This window comes from Rhinolophus sinicus, chromosome 6 (genome assembly GCF_057876585.1).
Source record: "Rhinolophus sinicus isolate RSI-liver-muscle chromosome 6, RSI-T2T, whole genome shotgun sequence".
NCBI lineage: Eukaryota > Metazoa > Chordata > Mammalia > Chiroptera > Rhinolophidae > Rhinolophus > Rhinolophus sinicus.
Window position 1 is genome coordinate 64,358,836 of NC_142506.1, and position 24,883 is coordinate 64,383,718.

At 35.8% G+C, this 24,883-nt stretch overlaps 1 protein-coding gene across 1 annotated transcript; it reads left to right on the plus strand.

The window, feature by feature from the left end:
• Positions 1-316: 316 nt before the first annotated feature.
• On the plus strand, positions 317-19,879 carry RGS21 (regulator of G protein signaling 21). The gene is made up of 4 exons (XM_019740169.1): positions 317-327; positions 4,668-4,744; positions 8,355-8,521; positions 19,676-19,879. The coding sequence occupies exons 1-4, from the start codon at positions 317-319 to the stop codon at positions 19,877-19,879; spliced, it is 459 nt and encodes a 152-aa protein (XP_019595728.1).
• The last annotated feature ends 5,004 nt before the right edge of the window (positions 19,880-24,883 follow it).

Consider the following 24,883-nt stretch of genomic DNA (forward strand, 5'->3'; position numbering starts at 1 on the left):
ATGGATGTATATGAACTTTAGAAAGCAAACCTTCCAATGAAATTTATTTCATTTATGCCACAGACTCTGAGAAATGTCGCATTTATTCAGAGAGTTATTTGTTACTTCGAAGTTTAAGTGTTTTGATCAGTGAAAATTAACAACAAAAAGCAAAAGGCTGAGAATGGAGTGATTTAAAGAATGCTGATTTGTGGCCCTGGGGATGGTATTTGCATACTAATGGGAATGTTCCTGCTGTCACATTACCTTCAGCTTGAAGATCAGTCAGAAAGAGAAATTCTGCATCATCTGTGACAGTCAGACAGTGGAACGAAAAATGCCAGTGAAGTGAGTTGCTGTTTAAAGCTATTTTTATCTCAGAAGAGGTACAAATGAAACACTTGAGTCTCCATTACTCTCCATGTTTTGTTTCCTTCCTTTGTGATAAATATGCTAATTGTTGTCTTTCTTCCTGATCTATTTCTTTCTCCTTTCTCCATTGGTTTCTTCTTCATTTCTAACATACGTGGACAACTCGTTGCTTGCATTTACAGTTAATGCTATCTACGTGCTAAGATAAAGAAAGGTTATAAAGTAGAGAAACACCAGGGAGCTCTCTTTATGTGAAGCTCTTGAAAATTATTAAATGTGAGACATAAGATATATATATATGATCCCTGCAAAAATGATTCATTATCGCGATGTCTATTTAGAAATTTAAACATGGAAATTAAATGCTGGGTAAAGAAGCAGCTGTCGCTTCTCAGGGCACATGGACTCCATGCTTGAACTCCCCATTCTCCAGCACGCTGCTAATTGAGTGTGAACACATAAGTTGTTGGATACCACATTTCTAATGCAATACAACTGGTTCTAGCTGGCACAATTAGCAAGATAACTGGTAGCTTTCACGCAGTTCCCATCTGGCCTGGCTCTTCTCCGGACACAAAATATGGGGACTGCTAGCCTTGATGGCTCTGGCTTAATGAAGGAAACAGAAAGGAAATCAGCCAAAACCCCATGAACTACTAAGTGCGATTTTGGCTCCAGATACGTCGTGAATTTTCATGGCAAATCATAGACACACGAAAAGTTTCTCGGATTATACATACAAATTATACAGGAAATACATACACAATGAGATGAGCTAGACACAAGCTCTGTCAAAGTCACAACTAAACTCCAAATAAAAGGACGAAAGAGAGAGAAAAATGACAGAGTGGCACAACGTCCACTTATTCAAAGTAATACATGTTCAGTAAAATTCAACCAAATCAGTATATTTTTAAACCATCATTTTCCCCAATTTTAATTCAACAAATTTCTTTCTTAACATTTATATAGTTGCATCTTCTTACACATAAAACATACTTCTCACTCACCTCTAACATAAGAGATGTTCCATTTTCATTTGATAATATACAACATTTAAGAACCTCTGTCTTCTGAAAACTTTTTATTGAGTAGTCAATTTCCATAATTTAATTATAATAGAGGAAATATGTGTGTGAAGTGCAATTAAATTTTATTTTAGAAGAAGCACTCTCAAAGTATTTATAATAAATGTTCTAAACCATAAACAAAGTACAAGGATAGATGTATTGATTAAACCATTCTAGGAAGAATTATAAAAAGTATTCAGGTTGCAAACAGATACACCTATGTTTGAATTCTAACTGCCCATTAATATATGTGAGATATTATACCAGTTATTAGCATCTCTGAGTGTCTTGACGGGTAACATGGGATTAAAACAGACTCTGTTATGTTCAAGATTAAGTAAGGTAAACTATATGACATGCTTAGCACAATGTGGTATAAATTGCAAACAATCCATATATGGTTGTTCATTGAAATATTATTATAAATACTATCTTTTAGTTTACTTATATACAGCAAGAATTTATTCTTCCACAGAATTGTAAATATACAATCAATCCAAAATTCAAACATCAAATTAACATTTTGCTTTAAAATAGTTGCATTTGTCTACCTTCTAAAAAGTAAGTACTGCACTACCACCAACCCAATCATGTTGGGTAATCAAAATCAAACCTTTCCGGTCAAACTTGAAATCAGTTAGAAAATGATGATCTGAGGGCATTTCAGGCATTGGCACACACCAGCAGGGGTATCACTTCAGCGGTGAAGGGCAACTTTTTCCTGTATAATGTGAGCATTACAGGGACCTTAAATAATACTAAAATATCCTAGTATCTCTAATTCCATTATCGATAATGTTCTACATGTATAGACTCTCTGTGAAATGTTAGTATATCTTCCAATTCAAAACATTAGGATTTTTCTTTTGTCCTTGGTTTTACATCATCTCCCAGACGTTGCTTCTTTCTGTTTTTTGTGTTTTTTGTGTGTGTGTTTTTTTGGTTTGCTTGTTTGTTTTCCTACATTGGTGAACATACCACGTAAGAATAGCTACCATTTACTTGAACACTTCCATTCCAAAAAGACTCCCTTACATCCAATAAGCTCTTCACTGAATATTTATTTTGCTTCTGGCTTAGCAGAGCCTGGCTCTCCCAAAAGGACAGGACCTGCCTCGATGCCTTCCACAATGGAGGTTGTCCGTTGCCTCCAATTTCACACACCTCAGAGCTGACAGGGAGGTCTGTGGTCTGTCGCTCCTCAAGGATGCATTCACACAATTTCTCCTCTTTCCTCACCAAGAACATGTTTTGAAGCTAATACAAGTCAACTAACACCTTGCAATAGCCTTATCACTGTCATCTACCAACATCTTGAAAGCCACTGCATGGCTTTCAGTGAAGGCTTTAATACCGGCCACTATTGGGGGATCGGTCATTCATTCATCATTCGGTTATATGTTCCACAAATATTTCTTGGACCAGACACACTGGTCTTGGAGCTGGAAAATAACATTTATTCCTGTAATGAGAGAACTTACATACCAAATGCTGAATATATGTTCATGCTTGAACGATGCCCAGATTCTTTTCTCAGGGTTTTTCCTTGATGGTTGTTCCTCAGAATTGGTGTACGGTGTGGCCAGGCTTGGGCTGCAAACATCTCTCTACCCTATTCAGGACCATACATTCCAAAGTAGCTTTTAACTCAAACACCCATCTAACCACCAAATTTCAATCTGCAAATACAACATTTTTCTACAGATGCTTTATAAGTGACTAAGTGATCATTTTAATACTGTCTATAGAATTTCTACAAGTCATAGGATTTATACCATAAGTTTATTAAGACTAACAGGTTTTACAGTGCACAAAAGCCCTTTGATGTAAAATTAAATCTAGACTTGGGTCCCATTCTCCATTTATGAATGATGGACATAGAACAACCCAATTCGTTTAAAATACCCATTTGAATATATAAAACTATAGGTTCAAATGGCGTCATGGGAAATCTTGTGTCCCCAAGATTTAGTCAATCAAGGGAGAAAGGAAAATCGGTCCACCATCGGGGAAGAAAATTTGAGACGGGAAATGTAATGAACGGAAGATAGCGATATGAATACCTGTCACACGGCCCCTTCTACGCATCCTCTATGAGGACAGACACTATTATCTGAAAATAAAACTGAAACAGCCACAGGAGAAGGGAGCACAATTAACATTAACACAAACAATAAAAAACAAATTACAAGAAGTAGTAGCCCATACAAGCTTCAAGATGCTTCACACTAACACATTTAAGATTGGTCACCTTGATATGCAAATGTAAGATTTTGTTGGAATGACTAGATATCAGACTATTTTATTATCAATCATTTTAAAGGAAACTTTCAATAAGACCATCCCTTTGCATAATGAAGTCATTTGCATATCATGGCTACATAATCCAAGGTTTTTAGTTTGTGTTGATTTTCTTTTCCCCCTGAGCAGCAGATACTTTTTATGGATGGGGCTTATTTCATCACAATCTTTATTAAGAGGAATAATGCATGATATATTTGTATCTCAAAAGTTTATATTTTAAATCTGATTTATTATTTGTACATCATATCCCCCCAAAGAATACTTCCTTCAGATAGCTAATGTCTATAAATTTTTTGACTGCTTTGGAAAAGATATTGTTCTATCCTGACAGATTCCTAAATTTAAATAAATCAGCCCAGAACTAGAAGCATACCAGTCTAAGGAGAAAAAAAAAAAAAAAAAACTGTATCAGAGTGGGATAAAGATTTCTCACAATACACTAACATTTTCAAGATCATTACATGTTAGAAATCTTTAATAAAAACTTTTTAAAAACTTTTTTGATATACATAATTATGAAATGAATAATATCATATATTGTGAAAACTTGGCAAATAGTTCATTCCTCCCTACTGTTATCATGACAACTTTTCAGGAATAGACTAGTAATGCTACATGAATTAACTAACAGAGTCATAGTTGAGAAGACATTCACTATGCTCCATCTCTCTCTCTTTCATGCCTTTATTAGAATTCAAGAATTTTCAAATACCATTAACACTGTCAGCTGGATTAATAATTTGCTGATGTCAAATTACATTCAAATTTGGTGTTGCATGGCTGTCCACTGTGGGGAAAAAAATATATAATACTTATGGATCTTTTGCAGTTTGATTAATGGTGCAAAGCTCATTTAAATGAAGCAATTCAACAAATACATGTAACTTGAATATTACTATAGGGTATAAAAGAAAAAGATCACAATGCTATCGTCAAGGGTAGATGTTGTTTCCACAGGTCATCAGCGACAGATACAGTGGCGTGGTCTGAAAATATGGACACTCTTTTAACCAACCAAGGTAAGAACCAAGTAAGAATAGGTTTAAAAATACAATACTTAACAGTAAATTGTTAACTCCTGCAACTTAGAGACACAGTATAGAGTATGACTTGGATCGATTTTTGAAGTAGAAGATTCTCCACAGTCATACAAATTTATACCGGCCCAAAGTCTAAATGGAATTAGGTTGAGTCTAAAATAAAACAAGATTATAGAAATTGCAAATATTAAAATAGAAGGAAAATTCCAAATAGCAAGTGGGAAATTTATTATTTCCTTAGACCCACTATCATTTGATGTGTCTAATAACTATCTTTGTCACAAGTTGAAAGAAACATAGAAACTTGAAAAGTTAAAAATTTAAATGAATCAAGAATGTCCTGTAGGCTAAAATAAAAAGTTTTAAGTATTTATTTTAACTGAACCATTCTCATGCTTAGTAAATGCAAAACCATATTTATATGTATATGCCTATATTAATATGTGCATATGTTAATACATATTTATATCTGATATGATGGCTCAATAAGGTAATTTTGGCCAATTATACATAAAAGGTACCAGAGTTTGATACAAAATAGTCCTTTACAAAGGTATATAGAACTTCAGTTCTTATGAGAAATAATCCTGTTTTGCTGCAGCTCTATCTCATATGGGAAACGTGACACCACACAGATATATGTAGACCAAATTTTAAATGTCATATGTTTGTACTAATACAGTCGTATTTCCATTTTAAATCCATAAAGTAAATACCAGAATATTAGAAAAGTTAAAAACATGAAGCTGATTCTATTCTCCATGGTTGTTCATTCATATATAATGTTAGCTTGAACTAGATGAAATTATACTCTGATTTTATGATTCTTAAATAAGTAAATGCTAACGCATAGGGTCAAATAATTCACATTACTCCTAGAAGTCAACTAAGGAAAGACATGAAAGACATCAGGATATGGAACTACATTTTGTAAAGTTTGAATGGCATTTTCATTTTCCTTAAATACAGAAGCAGTGGAAGAGGTCAGGTTAGCTAAGGACAGTATCTCTGCCTTATTCACTGGCTCCAGAGCGGGGCACGTCTACATGACCGCCCCACAGAACGGAGACATGGAAGGCTTGGAGATGAAGCCTGGGGTTTCTATTTCATGCCCATGGAGTGTGGGAAAGCTGTAAATTCCTCTGCTCAGCGGCTTACTTCTTGCATTTGATAACACCAGAGAAAGAGCGTCTATGCTTTGCAATGCTCTTGACAATTCAGGGACTCACCACAGTATCTAATTGTTTTGTTGACTTGAGGATATGCCTTGCGTGTACTGGGCACAGGCATTAGAACACATTTCACCCACTACTGCTGACTCCTTCGTCAGCCCAAGCGTGATCTACCCAACAGCTATTCCATCCCGCAAAGAGGGACCTCGGATAATAGGATTTTAATTGTAGGTAGCATATTATTCCAAAGTCTCTTGACGTCTTTCAAACATTCAGACTGTATGTATAGAATAGTAGCTCCGGAAATAGTGTGTCCAAGACAGAGATAACTACCTTCAGTGTTAGTTGTTTCCTCTGTTCCATTGTGTTCTACAATAACTGGTAGTTCAGGTAAGTCACTGAAATTGCAGGATGGGAGAAAACAGTAATTGTTTCTTCATCTCTTCTTCCCATCTCTCTAAGATGTATTTAGATAATCCTCATGGGAGTAAGTTTCATATGCCTTAATGAATCCATAATATTCTTTCAGTATTATTAAAGTATTGTTTTATCTTCTATATAAAATATATTTTATCATAGATCCTGTTTAGAACCCTCAAATTCATCATTGTTTGGGCCAAAGTCATAGAAGAATTTAACTGTTACTAAGAAGACTTTTACTACCTAAATTTGTGTCACAGAAGCTTTGTGGGTGTATTTGTAAATTCCAGAAGCATGCAGTTAATTAAATTTTATAGTGCTCACATAGTAACTACATCCATAGTCTCCAATATTTCTACTGAGAATTTTAATTGGTACCCAATAACCTTTTGCCTTGATTTGTTATTTCCATTCGTTTTCAAAAAAAATGTTAAATCTATTTTAATCCAGTATTTTTAGCGCTTTGATCTTCCTCCGTGGCCCTTGTCTAGTTTCTCTTACTAATCTTCTCTGTACTTCCTACCTACCCGAACCGACAAACACCTGACTTAAGCCCTTTTCCGTCAATGTTTCTCTCGCATTTTTTTCCTCTAGTCAGTTTTTCTTTCCCCTAGTTCTCCATAAACTTACATCTCCCGCTTTTGAAATGTGAAGAATCTATGCTCCACGCCTGGAGTCAGGGAAGAGCTGCTTTGAGCACATACAAGGGGGCCGTCCTGGCAAGTGGAGTTGGAAACCACCCACGTTCTAGAAGGGAGGGCCCTCTGAGAGGCACAGAGCTGATGTGTTTTCATCCTCAGAGAGCCACAGGGTCTCACTTATGAACAGATACATTGCTGTTGACAGGGGACCAAAGGGACCAATGCCATGAACTGAGAGCGCTGGCTGAGTTCAGTCAACAATGCGAATCTAACCGTCATCTTTCTAACCGATCTACCTAGAGGCACACTCTTAACATGCTCTGCCCTCAAAGATTTAGCAAATATTCCCTTCTCAAACGAGCTCTAGGTATACCAAAGATGAGTATTTCGGGGCACATTTTACTGAGGAAAGTAGAGAAAAGAAGGCTCTAAACAGGTTATCACCCATTGAAACATGTAGGAGAGAAAGGAACCGTAAGTGTGTAAATTTGACTGAAAGTAAGATAATGGGGAGAAGTGGGACCGATGGGAATCTCACTACAACAAGCATTGCCTGTTGCTATTAAGTCTAACAGAAATGCATACACTCATACGAGGCGAGGAAACATCAGTGAGCCTAGAAGTAAATGAGCCCATTTGCAGTTCCTGGTCTGAAGTTTCTGGAGAAATGCATGCTCAGGGGGATACTAAAAGCAGGAAGAAAACACTGTACACAAGCTAACCTAGAGCAGCTCCCACGAGGGCAAAGGGCGGGGGACATTTGCCTTAGTGAATTAAAGTTGACCATCACCACAAAAAGAGAAGAAGCGTTCACACCAAATGCTTTGCCAGTTACTTTCTTTGCTTAGAGTTGGCCAATATATTTACCCAATACTGATATAGGCCAGCCCTTCCTCAACTGTTTTAAGCTCAAGCAAACACAATCTAACTCCTTCCCATCAAATTGTGTTTTCTCACCTACTCATGGCAACAAGGACACTTTTACCCTACATTAGTAACATCATTAACTTCGTGCATTAGGTTCTAAAAAGCAAAGTCCATCAGGTTTTTTACAAAGTAACTGCCATTAAGACTTTCCCCTAAACGTAACTCCTAGACTTTGCAGATCTAGAAAGAAAAAGTACAGGTCTTCTTGGTTAATGGAGTTAATTATAGAAATATAGATAAGCTATGTGAGGTTTATGATAACCAAGCCAAACAGTTTCTAAAGTTAACAACTAAAATGCATAAGTGTTCTATTTAGAGGGACAATAAATATTTGCTACGGGTGAGGAAATGCTCACACCATACAATGTGCTTACTTTGATCATATTACTGAGCTATGTGATGTAAAACTTCGTCTTATATATTTTATAGCTGGTCTAGATGCCTTTCGAACATTTCTAAAATCAGAGTATAGTGAAGAAAACGTTGAGTTCTGGCTGGCCTGTGAAGACTTCAAGAAAACAGAAAGTGCAGAAAAAATTGTTTCCAAAGCCAGGAAGATTTATTCTGAATTCATTGAAGCTGATGCCCCTAAAGAGGTGAGTGAAATATTCCAGGATAACGAATAATCATCTGCTAGCAAATCTGCCCCCGGTAAAAAGACACTAAATCCACCTAACGAGAAATCAAATCGTTGCTGTGTATTCAAATAGAAAATGTTCGTAAACTTCAGTAGAGGTTCTTGGGCTCTTGGATTTCAAGTTCACTTCTGTTTTTCCTTTTGTAAGCCATGGAACTCAATATGGAACAGAATACTTGAACAAATTTTTAACTTTTTAAAAAATAGTGTGGGGGTGGGGGACTCCTAACCAACAGGAGGCAGTCTTTATTTTTAATATTTTGGAGGTCCACAGTATGACATGTAATGTCTTACTTTCCAAAAGCAGGGTTTGCTTACCTTTATTTCTTTGACAGTGAAAATGACCCAAAGCTGTGAGGCTTTGTCTCAAGGGATCAGGACCCACCTGTACTGCTTTAAGATCAGAAAAATAGAAAAAAAAAAGACCTTAGAGAGAAACCTGGGTAACAGCCCCCAAAACGTGTTGTATATGTGTAATATCTTATTTGCATTTAACTTTCAGAACCAAACCCATGATCCTGTCCATGTAGCACTTTAATGTTTGACAGTAAAATGTACATTTTAAAACCACCTTGATTACTCAATGAATATATCATATAAGCAAAGGGTTTTTTAGTGCAGAAGTAGCAAGCAGGAAGTTACATTCAACTACTAGTACGGAACATAAACTACTAGCACAAGTCCTCTTTCCTTCAGAGGTGCCGTACTGATATCCTCAGTCACCATACTTGCTAATCAAAAGTTAGGATTCTTGGCACAAGAAGGGCTGGTGTCCTTATGGGGACAAAGGACAGGATGGAGGAAATACAGACACTTTCAGCATATCTAGGGCATAAATTTGCCCCATCAGTAGTTCAAGTTTCAATGGACATAAATTACTGCTGCATATATTGGCCTAGTATGTCATTCCAGAAATATGAACCACTGAAGCATTGCCTGGAATTTCTAGGGGGAAAACGAAAAGAACTTAAACTCCTATGGAACTATTTGAACATTCATTTCCAAGTCACCATCTAAGAATCAATAAATAATTCTAAAAAATTAAAAATAGCATATAAGATTTATCAAGTTGATTAATGTGTCATTCTATAAAAAGTCTTTGAAACCAACTCCAAAAATGTTTTATTTATTGTGATATTGATTTCAAAGCCAGATTTTTTTTACTTCTTTATGAATCCATCTAATCAACAGTGATTGCGCTAACATTTGTAAACATTATGTATGAAAAATCTTCTAAACAGAAATGTAATCTTTTAATTATAGCTGAATTCAAACTTATAATACATAAAAAATTATCAATTTTGACAAAATAGTTTTATTTTCTTAATCTTTCTTTACAAAATAAATTTATACAGTAATAATTTAAATAAATATTATTTTAGGATATGAACTTTTACAGCTTTTTTATAATTTGTCCATCTAAAAATTTGGACAAAATAAAATATCATTAAATTTATGGCTGCTTTTCAAGTAATAGATTATATGGTCACCTTGAGTATCTAAACATGTTAGCATTGGTTTTGACAAACTTCACTGAAAGTAAAGAAGTTTATGTACATTTGAAATGGTCATTATCCTTCCTATTGTTTGTTATTGTTTTCAATTCAAATAATTAAAGGATATTTGCCTCTTATATTATATACCAATTGCACTCTTCAAGGTATTTCTCTATAGACCACCAGTCATAAGTTAAATATAATACAACTGTTATTATGTTGATTCATTAAACCAATTTTTCGAGTGGCTGTCCACACAATGAATTCACAGAGTAAAAGGAGAGACTGAACTGTAATAAAGGCCATCAAATATACACCAGGCAACATATAATAAAACCACATTTAAAGTTTGTTATTAGCACAGTGGAACAGAGTGATTAAATCTCTCTGAAGAGTTAAGGGATGAATTTGCAGAGTGGTTCATACTCGAAAAGGTATTTAATGAAACGTAAGTAATATTTATAAAGAGAACAAATGAAAAATATTTCAGAATGAGACTATAGATAGCATGGACTGACAAAGCCCCCTAGTGTTTTCCAGAAATTATAAGCGTTTTGGTATTGCTAATGAGGAATGGGAGAATGAGGTTGGATAGGCAGCAGTAAAGATAAGAAAGTGTGACAAGTATTCTAGATTTATCTAGTAGGCAGACTTAGCAAGAAAAGGTGATACATTTGATATGGAGGTTGGAAAATAGGATTTTCATAAGTAGAAAATTAATTGGAGAATGAGATCCATAGAGATATTCTCCATTTTCCATATTCAATTATTGCTGCGTAACTGACTCTTATAAAGAATCAAAATATAACCAATTTCCTTGGGAGAAAATCCTAAAGAACCATCACAAGATCATGTTATCCAGATGTCTATTAAGTCCTATTTCCTTTCTTCTCAACTTCTCGTGTCTTTATTTCCTCATCTATAAAATGTCTAGCGTGACTTAGTTTTCATTGATGCAATTAGACAATTTACAACTGGACTGGACTGAACTTACTAAATGATCCCTGTCTATAAATTGACATTACCAATGGTTCTGTTTCCTGTTCTAGCAGCCAACGACTGCACATAAAAATTGAACTTTCAGCTCTGAGAGGATAATAATTGCAACTGGACTTTTAGCCCTTTCCTTTACAATGTTGTCTTCCCTCTGGTTTCTACACTAATAGAAAGTTAGCGTGATGTAGGAAACCTAAAGTTGGGAGCTACCTAGACGTAAATTCCAATCTTGAAATCTTGTGGTAAGCTTTTTACTCTCTCTGAGCCTCAGTTTTCTCACCTAGAAATGAATCTCTAACAGGACCAACCACAAAGAACAGATGAGAAGGGTGAATGATGCCACGTGTCTGGGGTTTACATCCAGCAGAACAGCTTTTAAGAAGTTTTAATCCCTTTCTTTCTTTCAGGAGCACTTAGTCCTTCTAAGTGCCACTGAATCCACTGAAAACAACCATTAACTAACTTCTAAGTACATCTGAAGACATGATAAATGTATATACATAAACATAAAAACATGTCAGTGCATCTCTAGTTTCAGATACAAAGAGCTACTCATTGAATGAACTGTATCTAGAAAGATTCAGAAGAAAATACTGCAGGGAAAATAATAGGTGTGAGTCAGGTATTTTGAGTAAGTGATTTTCTGAAAAGGAGAAAATTATTAGACAAGCAATATATAATATTTGTTAAAGCCTCTGCTTTGCACACAGTAAGAACCTGTGGGTAGCGAAGAAAAAAATTATTAAGCTTGTATTTATTATTCCTTCAATTTGGACCACTCATTTCATAACATGTGAAAATTTCCAAGAAAATAATATTACTTCATTTCAAGAATATGTGAATCTTCAAACAATTTAAAGCACTATGTTTATATTCGACTTAGACACTGACATGCTTCAAATAACATTATATTTATATAGTTTATATATTATATTTATTTTATTTTTCCCTTATATTTAAAAGAAAATGTGACCAAAGAGAAAATTATTTATGTTGACTGTCATTCTGCGGGATTATAAAGTTTTCCAAATCTTACCACAGTTTAAGGTTTAAAAATTATACAAATTGAACTTCATGTTATCACCAATCAAGGAACAAAGACACTGGCAGTCAAAAATCTTTGTACAAAATATTAAATTCTTAAATGTATTTATTAACTGTGAGGACGCCTTAACTCATAAAACAAAGAAGAAACTACAGTCATAAAGGAGAAGACATTTTAATGGGTCTGTTCAGGACACTTTTTGAATCTCAGAGGCAGTGGGGGGTAACAGTACTTCCATAACCCCAGTGATTTCTGCACCCTTATTTATTTCATCCTAAAATACAGGTATCTTTTAAACAGGGTGATGAGGGAGAGAGGGAGAGGGAGGGAGGGAGGGAGGGAGGGAGGGAGGGAGGGAGGGAGGGAGAGAGAGAGAGAGAGAGAGAGAGAGAGAGAGAGAGAGAGAGAGGAAAAGGAAGAAAGAGGAGGGAGGGAGGAGGAAAAGGAAAGCGGAGCTGATGAAACTATAAGCAACGTCTGCATAGTGTTTTCACGGGGTTATCTCATTCGATCCTCTCGGTCGCTGTCTCAGGAAGGAAGGTATGACAACCATCGTCATTGCACAGGTGAAAAATGAACTGAGCCTTAGAGATAAAATAGCATGCCCTGCAGTCCTTAAGATGCAAAGATCATGGGGAGGGAGGCCTACAGCCATGCTGTTGGGTTTCAAATTCCTTTCGCTGGATTTACTACTCATTTAAATGTTCATGATCCAGACTGGGCCCCTTGATGTTTATACTAAACATGAAATTTTTATTTAAGCAAAAGCATGAAATTATCTCGTCCCCGAGAGTCTACCTTCCTTTCAAAAGCTTTCTCTTCATATACTCTCTCTGATTGGTATAACTTCATAAACTTTGAAGCCCTGATTCGAAAATGGCATGTGGCGGGGGGAAAAAAAGTGGCAGGAGTATTTCTTTGAATAATTTGCAGTATCATTTTGGCCCTGTGAAAACATGGTTGCTACATTTTAGCTCAAAACCAAAGCACTCGGGTGTTTCTAAAACGTCCACACATCCCTGGGCCACGTAAATGAATGGTTGGATGTGCGTGTTGGGTTGGGGAAGGAACCCAGTCAATCCCACTTCCTTTCATCGTTTGCTTATGTACACGTATTTTTAGCAGTCCTTACGGTTGTATACGTTATGATTGTACACGTATTTATCTTGCCCAATTTAATGTGCTGCCTCCCAACTCGTGTCATTTATTTCTGTCTCTAAAACCAATGACAACAAACGGATGCAGTCCTGTGCATGGGTGGATTCCTTCCAGATGTTACAAACTTTGCCGTTCTCAGCTTTCATGGACACCCTTGGGAATATGTTTCAGGAATCCATTCCCCTTAAATGAGGTCAAAAATGAAGTAAGCCTAGAGGTGCTGGTGGTGACAAAGTAAAATTATGTCACCAAGAATGTGACTGTAGGTGGCTTTCATTTGAAGGGTCATCTTTAAATTGTGGTGACTGAGGGCTGAGGTGCTGCCCACCCAATTTCAGTGGGGCATTTGACACATGCTTACACCCTTTGCATAATGGCAGTCTCCTGCTATACTGTGTATTCTAAGTGAGGAAAGTCTATCTAATTTGAATGTGGGAGCACAGTGGAAAACTTTTCATTCAAATTATGTAAAAATATATAAAGCACAGTTTCGGGTCACAAAAAAAGTCCAAAGGGACACTTTAAAATGCATTCTTCCTGCTAAAACAATTTGTGGAAAGCCAGAAGAATTTAAAACCACTGATGGAGAAAAGAGGAATTTGGCATGCGTAACTGGTAGTTAACAAAATCACATAAGTATTAAAATATCCTGGATCTTTATAATAAAATTGTGTTTAAACAACTACCATAAACACCATTCCGAAGGCAGTCATTTTAATGCAATGGACTGTTGTCAGTGTCAGTTATGTCATAGCCTTTTCAAAGCTGACAGGATTTAAAAGCCTCTAAGCAGTCGTGGTGACATTTCAGCTGCCATTCTGTAAAAATCACAGTCCTGCGTCTTGTTTTCTGAGGTTGGCAGCTCAGTGGTCTGATACCTACGACAACTTGTGACCTTTTGAAAAAATAAGCAATTAAAATACTGTATTTCTTTAGTCTTTGAAACTAAAGAGTATCCATGTAAACAAAATGCTGAATCAGTAAATGAAATAAATCAGTAAACTGTTTATTTCATCAACTGATGAACTTTTCAGTGCAAGCACTGGACCTACTAGTTTGAGAGGCTAAGCAGAGTCTAAGCTCAGTAGTTCCCCAAGATAACACAGGGGGGAAGTCTGTCTCTCTAGGTCCCCTCCTAATAGGGTCCAGCCTTCAGTGTACTTCAAGCTCAGCACCGCCTCTGCCTTACTTTTTGAGATGGAAATGTATCCATGTATCTTCTCATAGAACCCAACCAAAATCAAATTTGGAATGAGTGCAAAGTCATGGGTGCAGTCTGCCGACATACCCCGAGAAGTGATTCTATTGAAGGAATTCATGTGTCAAAATACCAATCAGGCCTAATGTTTTCCCTTTTTTCCTGATACTGATTTCAGAGGAGTCAAGAAGGAAAGACAGGCATTTTTGGTAGCCTACTCTCACACCTCACTCAGATTGACTTCTCAGGAGCATTTAACAAAACTGATCACCCTCTCTTAGCTGAATACTGTCCGCAGTAGGTTTTAATGCTTGATTTCCTCATCTCTTACTGACAGCTCTGTAGCAGTTTCTTTTGTTATTCTGACTCATAATCCAAGACACACTATAATGAGGGAGGCGGTCCTCGTTTATTTTCTGCTTGGGCCTAACTCTCCCGGTGATGTCTTCCAGTCCCAAGGCTTTGAAATGACATCTCAAAGGTAACAAATTCAAATCTGGGTCCTGATTTCCTACTCACGACTTTCTTCTACCTGAGTCTCTCCATCTCAGTGAAGGGCAACTCCGCTTTCCTATTTGCTCTGGAGAAATCATTGGTAGTCATCCCTGATTCTCCCCTTCTGCTTACAGCCCACATCCAATCCATCAGCACTTCCCGCCATCGCATGCTTTAGAATCTTCCTAAAATTCAGTCATTCTTAAAGATTTTGTTCCTCGTCCCAGCTTATCACTGTTCAATAGTTCCATCCAATCCGCACGCTCAATATCCTTGAAATCGATGGACTCCCCTTTACCACCCATCTGAACTTGTGGCACATGCTCCTAATTCTCTTCCTTTTCTCCACACTTAGCTCCCACTCCACTGGTCATCCAGCGATATGTCCTTTCAGACATGTGTTTGCATCAGTCCCTTACTTAAAATCCTCCTGACCGCTTTCAGGCTAAGTGAAAATTCCTTACCAAGACCCACCAGGTCCTACATGATTTGCATCTTTACTCCTCTCCAGGATCTTGTCTTTCTTCCCCCTCCAAACCCACTGGGTTTCTTCCAGTTTCCCCTCCCACGCACAAGTCCCTTCCTTAATCTTCCTTATTTGTAAGAATGCTTCGAAGACCAGCATCAAATCTCCTTTCCTTCAGAAAGAATTTTTCCTTTGGATCACTTTTTCCAAATCTGTCTTTTCAGTTGACTTTTCATCTTAATCACCCTTATCTCTTCAGGTGCATACAAAATTCCTGAACTCCCACTCAAGAATATTTTAAATGAATAAATTCTAGGAATAACTTCAAGCGAAATAGCTACCTTTTCATATATATGTATTTTTTCCAGAAAAACGGGGGGTAATAATACTGTTCATTTTAGAGTTCTACATATGATGTAAAGTAACCATCTAAAGACTTGGCACATCAGGACTAATATTTAATAAATATTAACTATACTTTTTACAGTTAAAATAATCATCTTTAAATACCCTTATGATTATTTTAGAGATAATACCATTGCTCAGATATGTGTCATAGAAAGAGTCACCAGGAAAAAAATCTAGGGAGAAGAGAGGGGACAGAACTTGGAGAATACATACCTTCTCTGCTCACAATTTGAGGGATATGTAGAGATAAAAGGAATTGGTGAAAGAAATAGGAAAAAAGGGCAGATAATTCCAGGCCATAACCTATTGAATTCCCTTTGCAGTGACAAAATTTTTTCTCTGATAATCAGATTGAATACTTAACTTTAAAAGAAGCCTTTGTATTCAAATGTGTGTAAGCAACAAATCAAAGCTCTTAAAATTTTTAAATGAAAATAGTGTCTAATAATAAGGAAATTATCCTCTGGGATCAAGGAAGGGTTCTGGGAGGATTTCAACTTAAGCTGAATCATAGGAGATGAGGGAAATCTGTGCAGAATAAAACTGTGGGCGTAAGAGGGATTTCAGATGGTGAAACAGCACAAACGAGGGCCTTAGGTGCAAGATTCACTCTGGGAAATGAGGGCGGATGGGCTGCGTGGTCACCACGGTGGGCCAGTAGGAGATGGTTTTCACACAACACACTGAAGTCCAGGTGTGAGGAAGCTCAAAGGCCAGAGTAAGTAGTTTCAATGTTGTTATAGAAAATAATGGGTTTTCAGCTGGATACTTGTACAATGAACGTGGTATTTTGGTGAAACTGATAAAGCAATGCTGTCTATGGTGTTCGGAGGGAAACGCATCCTGAGAAGTCTGATAAGAGGTAAATTACGTGGTTTAGGCAAGAGATGAGGGTATAAAAGACTAAACTGGAGAGAGAAAAGTGAGAATGAAAATGCTCATTGTGAAATTACAAAATAAAAGACGAATGAGGAAAAATATATATACAGTGGGTGCCAAAAATACATATATATATATATATATATACATATTTTAAGAAAAGAGAAGTACAAACTTACTATATTTCAGTAAATGATAGTAACTAGCACTATTACTATGTTGAAATGGTTCTCTTTAAAATTTAAACAGGATTTTTAACAATTATACAAATATTTTTTAAATTTATTTGTACAACATGTATTTATTGAGTCTATACTGTGCAAAGCATAGTGAGGGAAGAGCAAACTGCAAATATTGTCTAAGTAACACAAAATCCTTGGAGAGGTCAAAAAAGGAGGGAAAAAAATCCACAGGTAAACTTCACACGGCAGATGTCATTTAAATGTAGCCTTAAAGACATAAAAGATTGTGAAAGACTTGGAAAAAGGAATGACGTTCAGCTCGACTGGGATGGTACAGAAACATGGTCAGAGGTGGGAAAAGAAAAGGACTTGGAGGGGAATTGTCTAGCTTGGTGGAGATACAGGGCACGCAGAAGAGAAAAAACAAAAAACTTGGGACCATACTGTAAAGACCATGAATTCCAAGATAAGCGCTTTGGGCTAAGACAGGGAATGAGGACTTATTGCAGGTGTTCAGTTCTGCTTAAAATAACAACCAGGTAACACTGCATCTTGGGAAAACACTGGCCCCGCTGTCAGTGAAAGTCACTCAATGAATGAATGCTTCAACGGGCTAAGTTGCTATAGTTACCATTACGGGGGATATAAAGTTAAACAAATTGCAGATCATGTTGTTAAATAAATAACAGCATAAAGGAGGAAAACAGGAAATATATATTCATTCTCATGTGCCCTCAACACAAACAGATTCTCCTAGATGTTTAAAAACCTCTACAAGATCTTGGTAACAGCCACCATTCACTGATATCCACTATGAGGCCAGCACGATATTAAGTTAATAACATGTTCTCATGCCATTTTCCTGCTGAAAACCCTCAATGTCTTCCTATTGCTTCTGGTAGAAAAATACGACCTCCTTACCTAGCACATAAGTTCTACAAAACTTGGCCTGCATCTCCTCTCCCAAATTCATCACAGGAACTTATTTTCTCACACCCTGTATCCCATCCATCCAGACATAGTGGCTTTTCAGAACATAACACGTTATTTCTTGCATCAGGGACTCTGCATGGGTTGTTTTACTGCCAGAAACGATTTTCCCCAAGTTCTTAGAGGACTGGCTTGACTTCTTTCCATCCTTCAAGTTCAAATCTAAAAGAATACTATTTATTTAGCTGTTGGTTGTCTTTCCCCAAATACAGAAAGCTTTAGGCACATAACAGACACTCATAAATATTTGTAGAATCAGCGAGTGTATGGATCATCTCACTTTAATTCTTATAAAAACTCAGTCAAAAATTACCCACCTTAAAGATGAGAAAGCAGAGCTCAGAAATATTAACATCACTCGCCTTTGGTCACCAAGATCATAGGTGTCAGAGCACAGATTTGAAAATTCTCTCTAAGTCTTTCCAGTATCCTGCACCATCTTCCTGTGTGAAGATTTAGACATTGATTCCAGACTTTGAGGCCTTCCCGAGAACTGGAGCGTTTGATCTGGAACTTTGATGGAGGACTTAAGAAAGAAAAACTCTGTGAGCAAATAGTGGCCTTTTGATGATTTTTCTTAAGTTAAATTTTTTCTCCTCTTCTCTTCTTCCTAGAATAATAATGTTGAAATAGTTTGATATTCCTTATTTCATTTAGTCCTTAAAACTCTTTAAGATAGATGCCATGAAAATGGCATTTTACACCCTGAAAATTGAAGATAAAAGGAAATCACAGAACTTGCATCGCTCATACGAACAGCAAGTAAGTAGCTGAGGATGGATTTGACTGCAGGTCTGTCTGTCTATCTTGTAACTTCAATTCACTAAACATAAATTGTCCTTTATAGTCTTACTTTTACCAGACTCCAAAATTCTGGCATTTTTACAATCTCCCTCATTTTTCCAAGAGACATTTTAATTCGATTCAACAAACAACTATTCATTGCTGATTATATGTTAGATATTCTGCTAAGTGCCGAGAAATAGAATGGTGAATAAGATATACAGCACCTGCCTTTAATGAGCTCTCAATTTTAAGATTCTAATCTCTTTTGCACTTCATGAATATTTTCATTTTAAATGAAACAACTTGAACATATCCTGGGTTATGTGTACAGTTGGACAAGTCTCCCCACAAGAAGGTTTGGGGCATTTTACATATTGGCAGGTGAATGGTGTGTTTCCATATGATGGTGATGTGTGATGTGTGGTGATGGTAATGGGACAGGTTACACACACACACACACACACACACACACACACATATTCTGTGGGAGGCATGGGGTCAGTGTAGAGGGGGTGATATTTGGTCCATTTTGGCAAACAAAAAAAGTACAAATGAGAATGAAAAGCAACATTGTGGCAAACGCACAGGAAGTATAGAGAATGGGAATGGGTTAGTGGAGGCCAGCCTGGTTATTGTTCTAGCCATTGTTCTGCCTCTGGAAAGTACATTTTAGGTATGAAGGCCAAAGCACTAGACAAAAATAAAGGATGGGTGGGAAAATAAATTTAAAATCATACAATATTTGGTTTGCCTTTTCACTTTTCCAGTTTTTATCATCTCACAGGAAGGCTTCACCTGTGTTCCCTGTCCAATCCAACCCTCTCGACCTGACATAAACACACCAAACATGTGTTGTGCCTCTGACAATGAATGCTTCACCTTTCTGCTGCTTTGCATCTGATTATCGTTGTGTTTAGGGGAAAGAAAATCAAATAACATGCGAATCTACCACCTGCATAAACCGTGTATTCTTTGATTAAACTAATCTAATGATATGCAAACTTACTTCCACAGATTAACATTGATTTCAGCACGAGGGATCTCATCTCAAAGAATATTGCAGAACCAACTCTCAAATGCTTCGACGAGGCTCAGAAGCTGATCTACAGTCTCATGGCCAAGGATTCGTTTCCTCGATTTCTCAAGTCAGAGATTTATAAGACACTGGTAAATAGCAAACAGGTTGGAAATCATAAAAAATGGCTCCCTTTCTTGTAAAGAGGGTAAGTGAGAAACTAATAATCAGCTTCTAACTTGGGGGGAAACAAGCAATAGGACAGATCAACCCTTACTTCAAGGCAAAAAAATATTTTAATGTTTTACATCTACAAATGCAATCTTACGTCTTTTAGGGTTTAGAAAACATTGTTTTACTCCAACAGAAAAATAATAGTTTATATATGAAGCCTGAATTTCTAAGTCATTTGTTTAAAATTTATTCATTTTACCAGGTCCTTAAAAAATCATCTACTAGGAAAATACAAAGGGAATTTAGAGAGAGATGATATACTCTGAAACCATAAGTGGATATTTTTATGATATTATAAATCCAAGGAACTTTATATTTTCATGTTGCTGAGTGGGAGACTGTTTAGCATCATAGACATGATTCTAAATACCATCTGCATTATTCAAAATCTCACTTCTATAAAAAGAGAAATTCGGAACCAAACACACCCCCTCATTTAGTGTATTTAACTATTTCTTTCCAATCAGGGTCTGCTGCATAGTGATGGGACGGTTATCTCAACTGCTGTGGCCGCCCTCAGATTAATTAGAAAAATAGCAAGAATGTATGAGACATTTATAATCTGTCTAATAATACCACTGACCGAACTTTGTCAAAATATATCACTTGGTTTAATCCAGTGGCATCACATGGGCATGTATGGAAAGGGCCTTGGGGGTAGAGAAGATCGATTTTCTTAGATTAATAAGAAGATAAAGAGAAGAGAATGAATAAGGAGTATGGATAAGCTGTTATATGATGAACGGCATAGCAGCAATTGTCCCATAAAGTAAAAATTATTGCAACATTATCTACTCAAATAAATATAGAGCTAAGTATCTGTTACTCATTTAGCACAGGAACTTGTTTATAAAACTCAAAGAAAATTTTTGAATGCATTTATTTTGAGATGTTCCTAAAACCATTTCTATCTGTATACAAATGCCTTGTGATAAGTGTGAATAATTTCATGTCAATAAGAAAATCTATGAAGATTCAACACATCTTCTATCTTTCCATTTTGCTCACACAGATTTATTTATCTTTGTTGACATCTCTATTTTGCAGATTATATGAACATTAAAAAATTTAAAGAAAAAAACAGCATGGCATTTTATATTTCCATAAAGTATTCATTTGATAGACAAAATTTTATCTGCCCTTTGTCACCAAAAATAAACATTTAAACACATGCAAATGGAATATTCCCTGTACACTTGCAAATTTTTTTTAAAGGAAGACATAATACAAACTGATTGTGAAGTGTTCACTGCACCTTAAAATACACTTGGTGGAAAATAGATACATACTTTTGAACATTTATTCTGAAGTCTCCACCCTTAATTTTGTCTCTATTGAAATAGGAAACTTAAAAATCATTTCCATAGATGAAAAAGACTTTGGAAGATAGGACACTTAGAAATTAAAATCATATCCCATCTTTTAGACGTGAACAAAATGGGAACTCAGGTATTCCCGGAGGTCACACAGCTGGCAAGATGCAGAGCTGGTAAGAACAGTGCTTTCTTTCCCAAGGTGCCACCCGAGTAACTGACTCCCGAGCAGCACTGGATTCTCTTTCCCAGTGAGAACTGTGCTGCAGCCTGGAATCTAGTTCCTACCAATCCTCAAATATCCAGGCACTGCTCCTTTTACCGAATATTCCAAATGTCCTTTTACAGCTAGTTTGTAACGCTGCATTTTTAATGACTGCCTCTCAGGTTTGCCCTAATGGTGCCCTGGGAACCTCGGAGCAGGAGATGGTTCATAGTGGGTAGAAACGCAGCAGGTGTCACAATGGTTTGCTAAACAAGCAGCTGCTGAATGACGTTTTATAGACGCCAACCAAAGACCCTCAATAGCAATACTTTCCCCATCCCAATTCATTCCCATTTCAAGCTGTACACGAAACTTAACAGGACACGAAAGGAAACAATTTCAGGTTTAGGGAATTAAATTTTTTTTCCAGGTTTTTGGGATAAAAACAAATTTCAAGGTTTTGGAATACTTGGAAATGAGAATGTGTACCTTTCTCATGTGGTTCTATTTATGTCACTTTCACTCCATATGTTACTTTATTTCATCACTGATCATTGATGAGTGAGTCTATGGATGGGATTTTGAAATAAAAAGGGCTTCTTTGCAAAAAATGAATAACAATATTAACATTCCTGGTAAAATACTTAAATATTTCATGATCCCATAATGTTGTTTTCTAAAAATATTTGCATCGGCTTTAAGAAATGAAGTGCGTACATTAAAAAGTAAGCTGTGCAGTAAACAGTAATAAAGTTATAAGACATTGACATATACATGTCAAATTATGAGTTTGCCCAAACACAGTGTTTTCCACTTTCTGACAGTTCCTACAGAATATATTTTAAAGCAATTTTTGTTTGCCCTCCATTGGACAGACCTAAAAAAATCAAATGGCATATTCCTAAAAGAATCTTAGCTTCCTTAACAATCCAAAGTAGAGCTATGACATGAATTTACCTAAAATTATTTTGAATTTATTTGCATATCAAATAGCAGTAATTCATCAATAATGAATACTGATTCCTGTGAGTTTACGCAAATAGAGTTTCTTTTATTTGCCCAGCAAGGATCTATTTCAGTCTCAAACTGCAATCAACAGATTTTTTAAAATATAATATTGCAAGAATCTGAAAGCTTTAGGGCATTACAAACATGAGCTAGTGTCAAACTTTACTTTCCCAAACTTTCTTTCAATCTATCTATATATAGGATTCATTTTACTCAGCTTCATTGTTTTACTTTTCTCTAGAGTTTTCTAATAGTTTCATGTGGCATAGTAACCATGTGCATCCATTGTATTCTTCCTGATGAGAGCACATGTTGATATAATAAAAGCACAGAAAAACGTTTTCCGTTTCCTTTCCAATATCCTTTGTCATAAGCTTAACATCATCTTGGCTTTTATACAATCGTAGCATTCTAGCCTATAACTTTGGAGAACAGTCTAGATTTCTTTCCTGGAATTTCAAGGAAAGTTTAATTCTATTAATCCTGATTGGAAATTTAGATTGAATAGATCTTCCCTTTGTTTAGATGGAAGCTGATAAGCTAATCTTCCCAATCATATAGGCTATGTTGTAATATAAGCAATCAATAGCAATCATTGTTGGAAAACTAAAAAAAAAATCCATTATAAACAAAGAAAATCTCTTTACAAACAAAACAGACAATTGGTCTCAGTATCGCTAGCCTTCACACTTTTATTTCCTGTGAACAAATTCTGTCACTAGGCTTCACCCACACAGCCCTAACAGTTTTATCCCAATGATATTTAATGCGGGCCTAATTGGCTTTCCAACCACATACTCATGTAATTTATTTCATGGTGACGCCAATTAATGTAAAGTGAACTTTGTTCACAACTGTGTGAAAAAGGTGGGATGATGTTAAAGCAGTAATCAATTATTATACGGATAGAGTCACTTGCTCAATGTACCTCTTATGTTTTGTCACATTTGCCATTGCATTTTAATGGCAAAGCATCAGGAGTGAATATTAATTGACAACTATTTACTTCAGCTATGCCATTCCAGAGGAATTTTTTTGTTTTATACAATTACTATTTATAGTGTGTGTTTCACTATAAAATATGTATGCCTAATTAATTCAAATAATAAGTGAACAGATATTGGTGTGTTTCCCAGGATACAGAAGATGGAAAAACAATATTTTCAAAAGAACCCATTTCTTTAAGAAGCCAAATCATTTTTTTTTCTCCTTATTTTGTTTAAAATGCAAAAACAGGATTGGATGTCTAGCAGAGAAAAAAAAATGAAGTTTAATCACATTATTATTTAGCCACTGAATATTTATGCCTTGTGCCGTATGTAAAGTCAGCTATGCATATTTCTGAGAAAAGAAAACTGTCTTGTTCGATTCGCATTTTTTTCTTGGATGGCAATTGTTTAATTAACTATTCCTGGATATCTCACATAAAACGTTATTTTATTGACATATTTTTACAACTAAGAATTTTGAAGCAGTTAATTCCTTACATATATGATATGGTGCCCTTATTCTGATACTTTTTTCCTTTTGTGCATTTAGAAAAATAAGTTGTAATATTTGAACCATTAAGTTTGTGAATGATGATGGATGCCTTAGATGTAAAATTTAATAAGTGATGGCACTTTTTAAAAATTGATAAGAAAAAAATTGAATGTTTTATAATGTAGGTGCATTAAATATTCTTGCATTTATTTTACATAGATTTTAATTGAAATGTCTTATTTTAAAAGCATTTGTTCAGGCCTTTAAAAAAGTAAATATTTTTCTGAATGATGACTGTGAATTATTGTTTTTGTCCTACTTGCCAAATATGTCATGTTTACCACAAAGACACATAATGATGAATTCAAAATAATAAGACTGGTTTTCCTGACTTACTATAAACAGAAAAGGTATGGGAAATTCCTATCATTTAGTAGGAAATAATACATTTTAAAATTAATCATTCAAGGTGATGTTTGTTTAATATATGAACATGAATCTTTTATGAGATCATTCCAAAATCTATTATTAAAAATGAGAGCCCTTCTAGAGAGATTTAAATGTTGAATTGATAATTGATCTACTCAAAGTTTGCTTTTAAAGTATTGTCTATTGTCCAACAATTCCACAGACTCTTTTAGAGGATTCCCTTTTTCCTAGAAGCAGTTTTCTAAAATAGCAAATAAACCCTAACTCCGGATGTCCCCATTTTACAGAAGGGCTTTCCACACAGGACTGGTGTCGTCAGAAGGAAGGGCTTCCAAGCAAAGGCTTGGTCATGGCCAAGTGCACCAACCTCCTGTGGAAGCTTCACTCACACTTAATTGCACGGCGATTATTTATTTAGCAAAAGATGTTAAAAAAAAAAAAGAAAACTACAAAATATACATAAGTCACTAACTTCAAACACATTTATCATTATTAACATCATAATTATTAGACAATATTCTTAAAATCTACTAAAT